General features: G+C 32.1%; 1 protein-coding gene across 9 annotated transcripts in view; it reads right to left on the reverse strand.

The window, feature by feature from the left end:
* LOC143044397 (cholesterol transporter ABCA5-like) overlaps positions 1 to 18,570 on the reverse strand; it is a 294,548-nt gene that overhangs the window by 239,772 nt on the left and 36,206 nt on the right. For 7 of the 9 annotated variants that reach the window (XM_076216391.1, XM_076216396.1, XM_076216388.1 and 4 more), the window contains 10 exons: positions 17,515 to 17,646; positions 16,013 to 16,165; positions 13,398 to 13,535; positions 11,771 to 11,863; positions 10,809 to 11,021; positions 8,597 to 8,620; positions 4,579 to 4,809; positions 3,859 to 4,031; positions 3,157 to 3,232; positions 553 to 647 (listed from right to left, as the gene is read on the reverse strand). In XM_076216391.1, coding sequence (XP_076072506.1) covers positions 553 to 647; positions 3,157 to 3,232; positions 3,859 to 4,031; positions 4,579 to 4,809; positions 8,597 to 8,620; positions 10,809 to 11,021; positions 11,771 to 11,863; positions 13,398 to 13,535; positions 16,013 to 16,165; positions 17,515 to 17,646 — 1,328 coding nt within the window. The remainder of the gene's footprint in view (positions 1 to 552; positions 648 to 3,156; positions 3,233 to 3,858; positions 4,032 to 4,578; positions 4,810 to 8,596; positions 8,621 to 10,808; positions 11,022 to 11,770; positions 11,864 to 13,397; positions 13,536 to 16,012; positions 16,166 to 17,514; positions 17,647 to 18,570) is intronic. The other 2 variants (XM_076216394.1, XM_076216395.1) reach the window with 1 other exon arrangement.

Below are 18,570 nucleotides of genomic sequence, written 5' to 3' on the forward strand. Positions count from 1 at the left end.
AAAAGCTGAAATATAGCTTCAAAGAATGAGCAAATAAAAAATATAGGTCACCGATAAGAAAAAAATAATTTATTTTGGCAGGAAAATGATGAAAATGGGTGAAATGTCATTTTGACCCTTAAACAAATACGGATAATATTGAAAATATTAAATTAGTTACATAACTACAATTACTTAACGTATCTAATCAATCAAAATATTAAAAAAAAAATTATATCAAATTTACGACAAATACTTTTGTAATTCATGCGTGAAATTATGCGCAGTCAAATAGTCCCGAGCCACATTAAGTGAAAAAACCTCATGTACAAAAATACTTACAAAATATTATGTTCATTGTCAATAAAGTAACTGCTTATTTGAATTCCTCAGTTCAATAATATCAAACTCACAATATGATCAAATAATCCTTCAAATCACCATCCCCATTCGTTTCTAAAATTTAACACGAAAATTTAGCCCACAGTGTCCTAAAAGTTCTTCCCTCCAGGGAGATATTACATAAGAATGGAACATGAGATATAAATAACATGTTCTACTGTGTGTACATACCAGAGAAATCTTTTTGATTGAGGGTCCATTCCTGTTGAAGGTTCGTCCATTAGCACCACTTTAGGTTGACCAAGCATACTAATTATATAACTTAGCTACAATATCAAACCAAATATCAAAACATAACAAAGTTTAATTAATTCAATAGAAACACAAAAATCTTAAAGGACACATTTAGTAATGGAAACAATACATAATTCAATAATTTTATAATTCAACCATGTGCTACATGCATTTATGAAAACTAGAGGCTCTCAAGAGCCTGTATCGCTCACCTGATTCTACTTGGGTTTTTGAAATCATATGAAAAAATATAAAATTTGGCTAAAAGTGACAACACAACCTCATTGATAAGGAAAGGAACATGTTTAATTTCATTCAAAAGTCCCCCACTGGCGGCCATCTTGGATGGCGGATCGGCTACAAAGTAACAACACTTGGTCAGCACCTCATAAGGAACATTCATGCCATGTTTGGTTTTATTCCATTCAGTGGTTCTCTAAAAGAAGTCATTTGTATGCATTTCCCATAGGGTCCTATGTTAAACTAAGTCCCCTGCTGGCGGCCATCTTGGATGATGGATCTGCTACAAAGTAACAACACTTGGTCAGCACCTCATAAGGAACATTCATGCAATGTTTAGTTTTATTCCATTCAGTGGTTCTCTAAAAGAAGTCATTTGTATGCATTTCCAATAGGGTCCTATGTTAAACTAAGTCCCTGCTGGCGGCCATCTTGGATAATGGATCGGCTACAAAGTAACAACACTTGGTCAGCACCACATTAGGAACATTCATGCCATGTTTGATTTCATTCCATTCAGTGGTTCTCTAAAAGAAGTCATTTGTATGCATTTCCCATAGGGTCCTATGTTAAACTAAGTCCCATGCTGGCGGCCATCTTGGATGATGGATGGGCTACAAAGTAACAACACATGGTCAGCACGGCATAAGGAACATTCATGCAATGTTTGGTTTCATTCCATTCAGTGGTTCTCTAAAAGAAGTCATTTGTATGCATTTCCCATAGGGTCCTATGTTAAACTAAGTCCCCCGCTGGCGTCCATCTTGGATAATGGATTGGCTACAAAGTAACAACACTTGGTCAGCACCACATTAGGAACATTTATGCCATGTTTGATTTCATTCCATTCAGTGGTTCTCTAAAAGAAGTCATTTGTATGCATTTCCCATAGGGTCCTATGTTAAACTAAGTCCCCCGCTGGCGGCCATCTTGGATGATGGATTGGCTACAAAGTAACAACACTTGGTCAGCACTCCATAAGGAACATTCATGCTATGTTTGGTTTCATTCCATTTAGTGGTTCTCTAGAAGAAGTCATTTGTATGCATTTCCCATAGGGTCCTATGTTAAACTAAGTCCCCCGCTGGCGGCCATCTTGGATGATGGATCGGCTACAAAGTAACAACACTTGGTCAGCACCCCATAAGGAACATTCATGCTATGTTTGGTTTTATTCCATTCAGTGGTTCTCTAAAAGAAGTCATTTGTATGCATTTCCCATAGGGTCCTATGTTAAACTAAGTTCCCGGCTGGCGGCCATCTTGGATGATGGATCGGCAACAAAGTAACAACACTTGGTCAGCACCTCATAAGGAACATTCATGCCATGTTTGGTTTCATTCAATTCAGTGGTTCTCTAAAAGAAGTCATTTGTATGCATTTCCCATAGGGTCCTATGTTAAACTAAGTCCCTGGCTAGCAGCCATCTTGGATGATGGATCGGCAACAAAGTAACAACACTTGGTCAGTACCTCATAAGGAACATTCATGCCATGTTTGGTTTCATTCCATTCAGTGGTTCTCTAAAAGAAGTCATTTGTATGCATTTCCCATAGGGTCCTATGTTAAACTAAGTCCCCCGCTGGCGGCCATCTTGGATGATGGATCGGCTACAAAGTAACAACACTTGGTCAGCACCTCATAAGGAACATTCATGCCATGTTTGGTTCCATTCCATTCAGTGGTTCTCTAGAAGAAGTTCAAAATGTAAATTGTTAACGACGACGACGACGGACGACGACGACGGACGACGACGACGGACGACGGACGCCAAGTGGTGAGAAAAGCTCACTTGGCCCTTCGGGCCAGGTGAGCTAAAAAAGTTCATGCCATAAAAATTACAAATTTGAATTTTCTGACATAATTCTGTGAATGAAAAGAAAATGTTTTTCCAATTCAATAATAGAAAACTCTTTACTATGCACTGATTTTTTTTAAGTCAGTTAACATTTATTCTAATGCAAAATTGTTTGTAACGTTCAATTTGATTGGATAACAACACAAAACCTCATGGCATCAATTCACAATTGATGCCATGAAAACTTACGTGCAAGTGCAGACCAAGTATGACAGATTTTAAATTGACGATTTGACATTGTTTTCAGTTAGTTTCATTTGATTGGAGATAACAATATTGTATTTTAAGCTCTGACATCATCAATTGGTGATTTGATGGTCGCTAAATTGAGTTTACTGGTGATGCCTTACATATATCTCCTAAATGGACAAAATGGCATTTGTACATACTTGATTTTGTACATGCATCTCTTGTTCCCTACAGACATATGTTAACTCATTTACCTTTCTCTTCGTACCGCCTGACAATTTTTTTGCCATTTTTCCTGCATGATCCTCTAACTTTAATTCTTTTATATAACTAAAAGTAAGAAAATCAGATTAATGCCTTTGGATCTAATAAATATTAGTAACAAGTGTTAAAATGGCTATATATATATAGTAAGCAGATAATTAAAGTATTCCTGAAACTTTTGTATTTTAGGAGAGTTTGTCATCGCAGACAGTTTTAATTATTTTTTAAAGTGATGCTGTCCATAGACAGAAAATTGATTTAAATATTGATATACATGTAATTGTTTACTTTATACGAATTGTGACTTGGACAGATATTTGTCTCATTGACACTCATACTGCATGTTCTTATTTCTCTGTCTTTGTTCGTCTCAGCTATAATGTCACTGTTTCCAATTCTGTTAGTTCATTTTGGAGATTTATAAATATGTGAGCTCCTCATCATTATTGAAAGTTATATAGAGCAGTCATTTGATGCTTATTTTCAAAACGACTTATTGTTTAGTATCTGTCTCCTTGACATCCTCAGTTCCCTTATTTACTTTTATTAATAATTCAACAAACCAATCTTACTCTACCGTAATTTGTTACCATTAAAAAATCAAATCTTTAATATTCTGACAACAAAATATGATTTCACAAAAGATGGAAAGAAAGAACAAAATAGCAATATTTTCTGATTATTTGACTTACTAATTGATAACATTTTCTATGTCTTTTTTTGGAATGCCTCTGATGGCAGCATAAGCTCTAAGATGATCGTCAAGTTGAACCAGATCCCACAATGCATCATGCTGGGGACAGTATCCAAGTACCTTAAAGGCCTCTGACATGCTGGATCTTACATCGTGTCCTCCTACATGAACCTGATATTAACAAATTACAAAATGAAACAATCAGTGTGTCTAGTTGGACTGTTATTAGACATATAGGATTATCAATAATCTTGTGCACCGCCGCCCCCACCCCCTTCTAGCATATATGAGAGTCTGTATGTGGGGAGACCTTCTTTTTTTGTATTATTCAATTTTTATATCATTTTACTCTATTCTTTATATTTGAAGATCCCATTATTATCAATTTTTTTGTCTACTCTTTGGGCCTATATTTCATAGCATTGGTCACTTTTTCTCTTAGAAGTACAGGTTTCTGAAAACCTCCATATGATTATCAGATCAAATAGCTTAATTTTTCCAATTAAAGAATACATTGCTGATAACCAAAATCTGTATCAATTTTAAAAGATCATATTAGTTCAGAAGTATTATGAACATACTAATATATGTCCATTTAATCTTTATCCCTTGTAAATGTTTTATGATCACAATAAGCTGATGACAGGACATACTAGATAAAGAATCTGCCTTGAATTGTAGCAAGATCCCCATACAATATCAGAGATATAGAACTAACCTTTCCCTTGGTTGGTCCAACCTCTGCAATAACCATATTCAAGGTGGTAGTTTTTCCTGCTCCATTAGGTCCCAGAAGTCCCAGGACTTCACCACTCTCTACCGCAAAGGATGTATTCCTAACAACAACCTTGACCTTTTCTTCTCCCTGGACCTTTTTACATCCCTTTCTTTTCTGCTTTCCCCTTTTTGCAAATTCTTTTCTTAAATTTTCAACCATTACCACAGGGTACTGAAATAAATTTTAAGGGTTTTCTTATATAAATTATGAATGAAATGTATGAATTACAACTGATCTTATTAATTAATTCAACTGCTGTACTGTTTCTAGAATATTATACTGTTCAACCTTTCTTTTAACCTTCACATTTATAGCATTCATCATGTTTGACAAAAAAATTAAGTCCCTGCACCCTTTTCAATATTTTTGTTGATTACCTAGATTGCTATTTTAATCCCATTTAAAGAGGGTGGTAAAGGGTTATTTTCGTGCAACGTGATCGCCGTTTTTTATTTCACGTTCAACATGTTTTTACTTTTTTATTTGACGTTCAGTCGTGCAAGACGGGTGCCTCGTTCAACGTGTTCTGCTTATTTAATTTTACGTGCATCGTGATTTTCAAAGTCTTATTTTGCGTGCTCGGTATTTTTCAAATAAAATTCAAACACTTGACAGGGATCGTCAAGAAATACTTTTTAAAAACCGTAAACCAATTATATCATAAATTTGTATACTAAATCGGGAATATTAAGTAAAACAAAGAGTTAATATATACAAGAAGACAGTGATTCAGTCACAAAAGGTTCACATAAAAGTATTTATTTTTCGTGCAACGTTCATTACAGAAATTATTTCACGTTCAACGTGAAATAATGTCTTATTTCACGTTTTTTTCGTGCAAGTATCCCCCCTTTACCACCCTCTTTTAACTGATCCAGTTAATCTAAATATAGCAAATTTTAAACATCTAGTTTTTGCAGTTTGTATTAAAAAAAACAAGCTTGTGTGAGCAGGGAATGTCAATTCTATGGGTGTGTAAAAACTTTGTGCAGGTTCGTTTCATTTTTGCATTCAGGGATAAGAATGCTGTTCTTGGTGCAACTTCCTGAATCAACTTCATGCTAACAAACCAAAATTCACAAATATTTATGGGCAGGTTTACAAAGCTAGGACATAACAAAAGCAGTAGAACCAGTAACCCCAAAGAACAAACTCCTTTATAAGTATAAAATAGGTCTCTTTTTCATGCTTCATAATATTTCATAATGATGCAGATTTAAGATGGACAAAAGGAGGAACAAATAAACAAATGGAAGAACAAACAAATAAATGAATGCACAGACTGATGGACAGACTTCCCCATCACTGTATACCAACTGGTTTAAAAAGCTGGGGATATGAACATTATATATGACAAGTATAATATCTTTTACACTACTTATGTTTTCTTTTAGGTATCAACAATTTATTCAAGGTTAGTTTAAGGATATTCGCTACTCAGTTTCAAAATAACAAGCTTTTCATAACACTAGTATATATTGATAGGGAATTAAAAAAGAAAACAAAAGAGCGCAAAAAATATAGGTCCGTGTGCTTGTTATCGGAATTTTAGCCATTGAAATTTTGGCAGTAAAATGTTCTCTCTTGATTTTTCATAGCTTCATCATTGACAAGTTTAAGTTCCAAAAAACTGTTAAAAAATAACAAAGATTTTATAAGACTGTTACAGATGGCTTATAATTATACTTGTAAAAGATTTATAAAAAGAAAGATGGGGTTAGTGTGCACATTTTTTAAGGAATTCAAATGGATAAAACAAGAGGATTTCGAAAATCTGACAAAAATTCCAAAACATGACTAGCAAACATCCTTAAACATATTTCATTGTCCAAAAAATTCTTTGCAACTTAGAGCATCTTCTTTAAATAAATGAGATCAGCATATGTACTGATTGCTATCAAATTACATAAATTATCTGATATTTGGTGAATTTAATTATCTTTTCAGCTAATTTAATTACAGTTTAGCCTACTGTGAAAGTACTTTTATTCGTGGGGTACCAATTTTCGTGGTTTTCGTGGATGACTTTATCCACGAATTTAAGTGTCCAATGAAATAAAACAACCATTGTCCAAATCAAGACATGGAAAGATCCCCATCGGTAGGTTAGACTACTGATATGATCTAAAGAATATATATTGAATAACACCAAATCTGAGAACACTTTAATAGAAGTCACAGAACTACAACCGCATGCAGGATTATACCCATTTAATCTTTAATAACCTAAACTGTACAATTTTTTATCTTTTAATTCTCATAAAAAATATTTTTGATCGATGAAAGTAAGATTTCCGGTATTGATATGCTAGTATGATAAAGTGTTTATTTTATAGCCTCATAGTTCTCGTACATATGGGAAATAATAATTTCATGCTGGGCTTGATTTTGATAAGAATTATTTGACAATTAAAGATACGTATATAGCATTTGTTTATGTTACTGTATTCTTTAGGTGACATATTTATGGCCTAATTAACACCTTTGATGGTTTTTAATCTGTTGATCACTTTATCATGGGTTAATTAGTGTAAACACTACGATTTACACGGGTCAATGTTTACTTTGCAATTTCCTTCAATCTAGACTATTTGTAACCTTCGTTTCTAAAGGCTTTAATTTTCAATTTTTTTTTTAGAAAACTAAAATCCACGAATTTAAAAACCCACGAACATGTAAATATTGCTCAAACCACGAAAATTGATACCCACGAATTAAAATACTTTCACAGTATTACTGTGACTTGACTGTAAGTGTTGCATTCCACTGATTGCAATTCATCTAAAGTTCAATTTATTTTAATATCAAACCAAACTTTTCAACTTGTCAGAAATTTAAACAACTGCTGCAGAAAACAGTCAAGTCAACATAGTGCAAGGGGTAAAATAAGCATACTTACAATGCTATTAGACTTAAGTTCAATTGAATTGGTATAGCGAAATCGAGCCTGAAAGTTTCAAAATCATTGTGATGTTTAAAAATATTGATATTTTCTCCCTTTAAAAACTTTAAAACTTTAAAAGAACATATTGAAGCTTAAAGTATATTTCACCAAGTATTAGATATTCATATAAAAGAAGCTATTGAGAAAGCCTAGAAAAACACCTATTTAAAATAAATAATTTAAAAACTTAAATTTGGACATTTACACAATAGCAATTCAGTGGAAATTAAAGGCTAATAAGTACCAGGTAATCCATTCCCATTGAAAAATATAACAGCCCAAGAACACCAAAAAAATATAGTTTTTGAACGAACATTATGCCTTTCTATGATGGGGAACTTGGGGATGGTTAGTTGTACACCTAACTGTGTGACCGCTACAAATAAAGTTTTGTTGTTAAGATGTTGTTTTTGTTGTCCAGTAAAAGACTTACAAATATCAAGTATCTGTACAGTGTAGCCTGCCTAATCAGACACCCGAGTATTCCAACATCCTACTTTAACCAACAGAGTTTCATTGTCCCAAAATATGCCTATCCTTGCAGAAAAAAACCTGAGTATTCCAACAACCTGCTTATTTTATTTTATGGTCTCCCAGTGTGTCGGATAACACAGATTACAGTGTAAAACAATTACAACAACTGGAAAAAAATGCCCAACCAATTAGTTCTCTGTGATGAGTTTACATTTTTGTCAGATATTATTTAATAGAAAAACAAAGGATATAGAGTAATGGATCCATGACACAAAATCAATACATGCACAGCAACTGTACAACAAGAAAAAGTACACAAAAAGCATTTATATAAGAACCTTTGAGACACTCCCATTTACAGGAACAAACAGCTTTCACAAACAACTGGGAATAAGCTAAGCATAAAATTAAAAAAAATAAAATAAGGAGATGTGATATAGTTGCCAATGAGACAAAACTATTCACTAGGGACTGATTAAGTGGGTGTATGCAACAAAGGGTCACAGCATAATTTGTAAATACTGTCTGGTTGTCACTCACCGACTCATATGAATACTGGCCAGGCTGTTTAATACAAAATATAGCAAGATGAAAAATATTATTTTTTCAATATTTTTTGCATATCTTTATAAGAGGTACTGCCAGGGGTCGAATTTAGGCTTTTTTGTGTACTGGCAGGCCGGCCAAGTGGACTGAAAAATCTACTGGTCCGGCTGCAAATCTACTGGTCCTGAAAAAAGGACATTTATTTGACGAACGCTAATATAAATGATAGATTTTTACCTTTATTTTTATGCTTTCTTTTACATATGTTAGACAAGAAAAAGAGAGAGTCTCGATCCTGAATTCGGTAAAGGTTTTGATAATCTGAATGATTTTCTTAATCAAAATCAGGATCAAGGACAGAAAAAATGTCAACATTGTCTTCCACATCATCACAATCCTCACGACGATCATAGTGTGCCTATTCAATAGCTGGGACAAATTTTTCACATGTTATATAATTCACTACATTGTGATCGACTATATAATTTAACTATTCGCGATTTTTCCTCAGGATTTTCGATATTTACGTTTCCTTTTGTCAATTTCATAAACTTTATTCCGATCTTCTTCTTGAATGACACTTATTTATTTTTTTGTCCGGGTTGTTGTGAAGGACGCTCGCCCGAGATATTAATTAACTTGATCAATTTCAATACTTAGTACCCCCAGTAACTCGTAATTGATTTCGCAGGTAAATTTGTTTGCAAACAAACCGATATTGCCATGCAAACAGTGAGTTTTATCGACAAATTTCTACTGGTCCGCCGGACCACCAGCTGACAAAATCTACTGGTCCGACGCAAATTCTACCGGTCTCGGACCACCGGACCAGCGCCAATTTCGACCCCTGGGTACTGATAACTTACATGATACAAAATGAGCACTCAACCATTCAGGTTTAATCATACATTCTCTTCATTAAATTCAATGTTTAGTATTTAAAAACAAAGTACATGAAACACCTTGAAACTGATATTCTCCTGTGTCAACTCTCTTATCAATATGTGTCAACTCTCTTATCAAAATGTGTCAACTCAGTTATCAATGTGTGTCAACTCTCTTATCAATATGTGTCAACTCAGTTATCAATATGTGTCAACTCTCAAACTTTCTTTAATATTAATATGTGTCAACTATCAAACTCTCTTATCAAAATGTCTCAACTCAGTTTTCAGTATGTGTCAACTGTGTTATCAGTATGCGTCAACTATTATCAATAAGTGTAAACTGTGTTATCAATATGTGTCAACTATGTTATCAATATGTGTCAACTCTGTTATCAAAATGTGTCAACCCTGTGCTGTAGGTGACACACAACACAACAATAAAGGTTTATTCAAGTAAAAAACTGCTGTAAAAACAACTGACAAATAGGGAAGTCAATAAAAAGTTATTGAACAACCAGCCTGTCACAAGTGCTAATTATAAATAATCAAAGATCAAAATTAATGGTGACTTGATAGATGAGTTTATCATTACAGAAACATCTATCATTTCTTCAGACAATAAATACCTTTTCAAATTTATCTGCCCAGCAAACCTAATGACCTTTGTAAGATTAAATAATTTGAATATCTAGTAAGATGTCGTATTTCAACTGGCAATAGACATTCTTAAATATTGTGATATCAAATGTTCAACCCTCTTAATTAAGAGGAAAATAATATCCCTTCAGTTGTCAGAAAAAAATAAAGTTTAATAATTTTTATTTAATTTAAGGAAAAAGATCCTGTCACATTTCCTTAGAAAGGTCTACTTGATTATGGTGGATACTTTAAAAAAAAAAAAAAAGAAGAAAAAAAAAAGTTGAAACTGAATGAACTACAAATTACCTGCACAAATAAAAAATGTTTACTTTTTATCTATTTTTTTTTTTTTTTTTTAGAATTATCATATTTTAGGGTTGTTATTATTTAGGTTGCTGTCTCAAAAGATGTAAACCCACATTTACTTTTATTTAAAGTTAAAATAAAAAACCATGATAGATAAAACACTATCCAAATTTAGTAAAAAAAATATATATACTGAAGCCTATCTACCACTAAAATAAATCCTTAATTAGAGATCTTCTATTAAATAGGGATTTAATAATGTGCTTCAACCAAAATATTGCACACCTGTTACCACCCGCATCTACGACACATATATATTTTTTCTTTACAAAACTTCACACTCGTGTCATTAAGAAATTACTATGAAAACGTACCTGGTTCCTTTCTCTGGTCTGTAAAGCTTTAACTCTTTGTCTTTCTTCTGCAACATCTTCATCTTCATCTTCTATAATGTCAGAGTTTTCTGTATCAACCTCGTTACTATTCTTCTTACTGATACACGGTAAGGCATCTTGAATTTCACCTCCTGTTTTACGCACGTCAATGATTCTCAGTAACATTATGTACAATGGTATCTCAACTAATGGCTGTAATTAACATAATATATCATTAAAGGACGGAACAGTATTCTAAAAAAAAAGGAAAACTGAGAATGGGAATGTGGAAAATGTCAGACAACTTCCTGACCAAAGAGCAGAAAACAGACAAAGGCCACCAATGGGTCTTTAACACAGCAAGAAAATCCTGCACCCAGAAATGGGCTTCAGCTGGCCCCTAAACAAAATGTTCACTAGTTCAATTAAAATACAATGTGTGTAAGTTCTAACCACTGCCTTCAACGAATTCCAATCTAGCATGAAAAGAAGGTCATATTGACAAAATTATTTCTGTAAAATTGTTCAAATAACAAACTAAATATAGATTGACAACATAGGTAAATAATTTTTCTTCAACTAGATTAAAAGCAAGCATGAATCTGATGTTCAGTGGTTATAGTTTGTAAATGTTGTTTGTAAGTGTTTCTTGTTTCTCATTTTTTATATAGATTAGACAGTTGGTTTTCCCATTTGATTGGTTTTACACTTGTCATTTTTGGGGCCCTTTATAGCTTGCCTTTCAATGTGAACCAAGGCTCCATGTTGAAGACTGTACTTTGACCTACTCCCGTACAATGTTTTTTCTTTTACAAATTGTGACTTTGATGGAGAGTTGTCTCATTGGCCCTAATACCACATCTTCTGATATCTATGACAACAAAATCAATGTTCATTTTTTGTGACAAATGATGATATAATTTAACATTACAAAATTAGTGAATAAATATATGAATACCTACCCACAGTATAGGGAAGAGTATGTTGGACTCCCACTTAAAATATTCTCCAAATGTAATGTCCTGTCCATTTCCAAGCAAACTTGTTCGATAAATCTTCAAAATAATTAGACTATGGTCTATACATCTTTTAAGTTAAAAATAAGCTTTCATGATATTCATTAGAATTTTTTTTCTAAAACATCGTAAAGCTCAAAAATAAACAAAATTTGACATTTCATTAAATATAATAACAAAAATCACTCAAAACAAACCTCCCATTATATATCTTAAAAATATGAAAAAAAATCTTGTCCAGTCTAATTTTCCACCATATCTATACAAAATATAACAGTTGATATTGCCAAGTAATTAATTTCTTTAAAAACTGATACTACCACATGGACAACAATATTCATTCCCTCTCTATTTTTTTCTTTAAAATTTCAAAATTGTCATTATAATTCATATTAATCGTGCAACTTTTAAGACTGTAAATGTGTTGCTGTTTAGGGCAAAAGATCAGGTAAATAAAAATTCAAAAAACAACAATTATTTTCTGAATTATGTTAAAATGGCAATTCTAATATGACGTGCTTCTTTTGCTTTGAAACAAACCTGTGCTCTAAATCCAAAAACTTTGTTTGCACATGCATATTTCGACTCACCAAAATAATGAATTTGATCAAATTGGCATGCATTTAATGTATTTGATTAACCTAAAACACTTCCAAACTTTTAAATGATGCACATGTTGTTACTTATTCATTTATTATGACTGTTATGTGTTGCATTCAGAAATTGACATATTTGACCTAGATACGACAACAGTTCATGTTAGCTGTTCAAACTCCCCCCTCTGAAAAATGACAGTGTCAGTCGTTTGCTTCTTTGCAAACAAAAATAGGAGGTTCATGGAAGAGCCTATACAAAGGATCTACACTTATACACAACAGACATAGAAATTACATTAACTGTCCTAATCAGAATCGAAATAATTGATGCAAGCTATACTTTATTGTAGTTTAAAATTGATAGTCATTGTATTCGTGTTATTTTAACCCTCACTATCGCATGGGCAAAATAATCACAAATATAATGCCTACCCAGGTTTAAACTACAATAAAATTTAGCTTGCATCAATTATTCTTTAAATCAGCATTTGAATTTTGATTTATACTCAACACATCTACCGATCAAGAGTAGAACTGTTTTGAAAGCCATGAAATAAACATTGTAAATCAAAGCTTGAAAAAATATACATATCTGGATAAATTTTGCATGTTCACTAAATGACATCCATGTAAATCAGTATGTCCAAAACACATAGACATTCAAATAGTGCTATGCTATTTCTAAATTGTTGGCACCAAACACCTTGACTAAAATTAATTTTAATTTAATTTTTCATAAAATTTTGACAAAATATATACTTTGACCCATTGACAAATTACATAAATTTCACTAAACTTGAACCACATACTTTGTTTGGAAATATTATTGGATAAATAGTAGTCTGACAATCATATATTTGATAGCTGAGAAGCTTAATATTTGCTTACTAATAGAATGTGATTAAATCATTCAGCTGATTTTTACAGAGTTATCTCCCTGTAGTGTACAACCTTAATGTAATTCATGTATGACTTACCCTGTCAATATAATAAATGCCTCCAAAAACTTTGTAAGGTGGCAGAAGCATAACAAATATGTAGTGCATGATCCTGGCAGGGATCTCTCCGGAAATCATGTCAACTAAACTGACAGCCAAATAAGGTAAGAAAGATATCTGAAAATCAAATATGATATTTAATTTAGGCCGGAAATCATGTCAACTAAACTGACTCCTACATACAGTATGAAAGATATCTGAAAAATATGATAGTCAATTTAGTTAAACAGTGCAGCTAACATTCTACCACAAAAATGCCCCAAAAATACATGGAAATAAGGAAGTAATTTATTGGACAAATTTTTTAAATATATAAAATTATGTAATTGAAATAAATTTATACATTGTAACTGTATCAATGTAAATAGGGTGCAAACATTAATAATAATAATAAATAATAAAATTCTTTATTTAACGAAGGTAACACATTTAACAATTACATGTTAATCTTCCATGAGGCCTTCAAAAACTATTTATACAAATAGAAAACGGACAAAAATACATACAAAATTAAATACATAATACAGTTAAATATAGCAGCTTAAATATTGAATAAGCACATATATGAATTCAGTAGAAGAAAAGATATGCATTAGTTTCGTGCATCTTTATTCTGTTCAGTTAGAAAATAGTTTGAACAGTTGGTCTTAAATGTATCTAAATTATCTATTTCTTTAATATTATTTGGTAAATTATTCCAGGTAATAAGACCAGAATATTTAAATGTTCTTTTTAAAAAATCAGAATTAGGTCTTGGTACATGAAGAAGTCCTGATGTTGTCGACCTCAGACAATAATTATAAAGATCAGCACAAGCAGTAAATTTAATAGATAGATAGTCAGGTGCTAGACCATTCATACACTTAAACATTAACACAGCTTGAAAATAGTGTATCCTCGTAAATATAGTCATCCATGCAAGTTTTTTTAACATTACTGTTGATGGAAAATCAAAAGAAACAGATAAAACTAATCTTGCAGCACGTTTTTGGAGCTTATGTATCCTCTCCAGATTAATGTGTGTAGTAAAACCCCATACTGTACAACAGTAGTCAATAATGGGTAATATATAGCTATTGTAAAAAAGATTAAGACCCTTTAATGGTAAATAACGTTTCAACCTTTTTAACAAATATATTCTGGTTGAAATAGTTTCGCATATTTTATCAATTTGAATTGACCATGATAGGTTTTTATCAATATGAAATCCGAGAAGTTTTTCAACTTCAACATTATCTAAAGCTATATTATCTTGTGATAAAACACATAAACATTCATTACAGTTTACCAGTTTTCTGTCTGATCCAACAAGCATACATTTTGATTTCTTGCTATTTATCGTCATATCATTTTCTTTACACCATTTAATAACATTGTCTAAGTCTTTATTCAAACACATATTTAAATTTACAATAGATTTAGATGAGAAATGTAAAGTTGTATCATCAGCATATAGATCAGATTCTGTATATTCTAGGGTTAATGGTAAATCATTTATATAAATAAGGAACAATAAAGGTCCAAGTATAGAACCTTGAGGAACTCCAAAAGTCACAGTTTGATATTCTGATTCAGTGGTTCCTAACTTAACTTTTTGCAATCTCTGAGAAAGGTACGATGAAAACCATTTTACAGAGTGGTCATCACATTTGTATAATTTGAGTTTTGATAAAAGTATATTGTGATTTACCGTATCAAAAGCCTTCTTAAAATCTAAAAATAGAATGGCAGTAAAATTTCCATTGTCCAATTCTTCGCTAGAACCATTTATCAATTATTTTAATGAGTGCTGTATGGCAAGAATGTTTTTCTCTAAATCATCAGTTCCTGTTGATTTTGTTGTGTCTAGATTTTTGAGACCTTGTAGAACCTCGTCATTTGTGACAGTATATAATGAGAATTTAGTATCATCACTTATTTTTGAATTGACATAGTTATTAATTTTCTCAGATTTAAAACTTTGGTGAGGATTTGAAATAAGCTTCTCACCTACTGTGCTAAAATGATTATTTAAGCAGTTAGCAATATCATTTTTGTTTATAAGTACTTTTCCTTCGTGTGTTAAAATGTCAATTTCCGGTTTAGTTGTTGAATTCATATCCTTTAAATGCCTCCAAAGAATTTTACAGTTTTTATCGTTATCTATTGCATCCATAAAATATTTTGCTTTTGCAGAACGGATTAATTCACTAGTTTTATTCCTATATTTTTTATAATTTTCAGTGTCTTTCTTTTTGTGAAAATAATCTCTTTGGAATTTTGATTTTCCAATTTCATTAGTATACCATTCAGGTTGATATTTATTTTTTACACGTCTAGTAACAACAAGTGCATGTTTATCTAATACATTGACAAGTAAGTAATACCACATGTCCATTGCTTCGTTTAATCCATCATTCTATCTCTGATGAAGGTCCCTTTTGTACTGGGTAAAAATTTATAACAGAAGAAAGGTGTCAGGCAAAATAAATACCCTCCAAAATACCTGGTCAAATAAAATTGAAAGGTTGAAACAGTGCTTCTCATGAACAAGATATTAATTGTGTTTGGGATGACAATATGATAATATTTTGATTTAAATTTAGTATACTTACAAAAAAGTAGAGAACAGTCAATGATGATTGACAGGTCTCAAAGTTGTCAAATAAGAATTGAAAGATGTAAACAAAGAGTGTGGATGAAGGTATAATTGTCAGGAACAGAAGAACGAGGGACACCATAGCGCCACCTGGCTTTAAACTGTCAACCTGAAAATAAAAAAATACAATATGTCTATACAATCAATTAAAATTTTTATACCTAAACATTTCAAAAACAACGTTTATATTAATCTAATACCCTTCTTTTATGCCATTTTTTGTGGTTTAGAAAATAAGCATTTATCCCCGTCATTTCAACTCTGGTGGATAGTTGTCTCATTGAAAATTAAGCTCATCTCATACTTTTTATACTGCATATTTTCAATCAAATGTAAAGAAATTTTTTAGATTATAGATAACACCTGTGTGGCCAATACAAATGATAAATGAATGTCATTTTTAAATTATCTCCCCTTAATCACAAAATAACATTGACCTCACTGATTCTGTCAAAGAAAGACAAAACTGAAATGGATCAGATATTGGTTAGATATCATGCTAGTATTAAAACACCTCAGTTATTATCACAAACATGAAACTATTACAATATCACTTACTGTGGATTCATTAATTTTCGTGGGTACCAATGTTCGTGGATTAAGGAAAACTTGCATATTCGTGGATATTTGATTTCTTGGTTTTACTGAAGTCTGTATACAAACCTTTTGGAAATTAGTCATTCGTTAAACATTGTATTTCGTGGTTTACCTGTACCCACGAAATTCACGAAAATTGGTATCCAACGAATAATAATGAATCCACAGTATATGGTTTAACATTTACTTTCTTTAATAAATACCTATCAATTTAACTTTTGATTTTGCCATAAATGTGGATTCATTTATTATTGTGTGTAGTAATTTCAGGAAAAAAATGTTATTTGCAGATACCTAACTGTGTGGAAATTACTAGGGTTGATGTTTTTAAGATTTTTATGCAAGTGCAAATATACTGAATTACAATGTAAAACTTGAACTTAACCAAGAGCAAGAAGTTGTTCAAAGACTCTATTGAGGGGCTGAAGACCGAGGATGTTTGCTGTTGGTTAACAAAACAATGACAGCTTTGGGGTAAATCTAAGAGTACGCTGTAATACATTTTGAATATTGGCTGACTTTTAGTTCTAAATGTACAAAACTCCTAAAGAATCATGCTTGTTTCAACTTCTTTATTTCATGTTTCTTGTACCAATGTGTTCCACGATTCTTGCGTTTGGATATCATTCACAGTCTGGAAATCTTAAATTTTCAAAAATAAAAAAAGTCTGGGCAGGTGGGGATGAAAATCTACCAAATAATTTAAATTGGCCTTCTATTCTCCATACCATCCTCTATATGATATCCTATATAGCAGCTGGTAGAATAATACAGAATGCTGCAGGCACACACAACTTGTATACATTCACCACTGTATCATAAACATGTTTTTTTATGTAATACCCTCTACCTATAACATACCTGTATAGCGGCTGTCAGAATAATACAGAATACTGCCGGGATACAGAACTTGCAGACGTCAATAAAGAAGTTAGATAACCAGTAAACACTGAATGGTACACCTGCTGTTCTCAACTGACTTCTGATCTTATACTGTAATTAAACAAATTAATCATCAATAAACTCTATAGGCTGCACTTTGTAAATACAGCTGATTCTTAAACCATGCCTCTTTTGGGGAGATCTAGAATATCATGGAAAATTAATTTTGTTTCCATACAGGTTCCCAGTTATGCTCTCTGTGTTGCATCTCACAGAGACAAAACTTCAGAATGTTACCAGTAAAGATACATGTGAATACTGTTTATATTGAAACCTGTGGTAACCCTACAGTTGAGGTAGGGGTAGTTAAGAAAATTAGTGTTAGCTTAAACTCTGAGAAGTTCACAGCATACTAACGTTGAAAATATGCTGCACAGCTCTATATTTTGACCTTTGAAAAAAATTGTAGTGCATTTGAAATTTCAATTCTAGGATAAGATTTTTTTCAAAACTTCATAGTAAAAATGGTACAGTTTTATCCGCAAAAGGAGTTCCTATGGGAAATTGCATTGTCAATATTTACAGAAATGCAACCTATAAAGATAACCTGGCTAGTGGCAAATCAAATAAAATGCACTGATAATCATATCCCTACTAATGAAATCATGAAATGGATTTGTACATGTACATAAGTGTAAATTTTGGCGGCATGGCTTTCAATAAAGTAAATAGGATAAGAAAATATAACATCAGATGTCAAAGTAGGACCTTCAACAATAAGCAAAGCCAATAGAGTGCAGCAAGCAGAATATCCACCTTAACTGAAAGCTAGTTTAAAGCTTTCTTTTAACTAATTAAGTGACCATGTTTTCACCGACTAAAATATCAATCAGCACACTTCCAATGGATTTATCCTTATAATCAGTCTGGAATAAGCACGACTTTGAGCAATATTAAAATATGAGCATTGACAGGTTGCAGATTACCTACTCTTGTTTTTGACTTTTTGTAAGATATTTGAAATCATCTACTTTT

This window comes from Mytilus galloprovincialis, chromosome 9, assembly GCF_965363235.1.
Source record: "Mytilus galloprovincialis chromosome 9, xbMytGall1.hap1.1, whole genome shotgun sequence".
In the NCBI taxonomy this organism is placed as follows: Eukaryota; Metazoa; Mollusca; class Bivalvia; order Mytilida; family Mytilidae; genus Mytilus; species Mytilus galloprovincialis.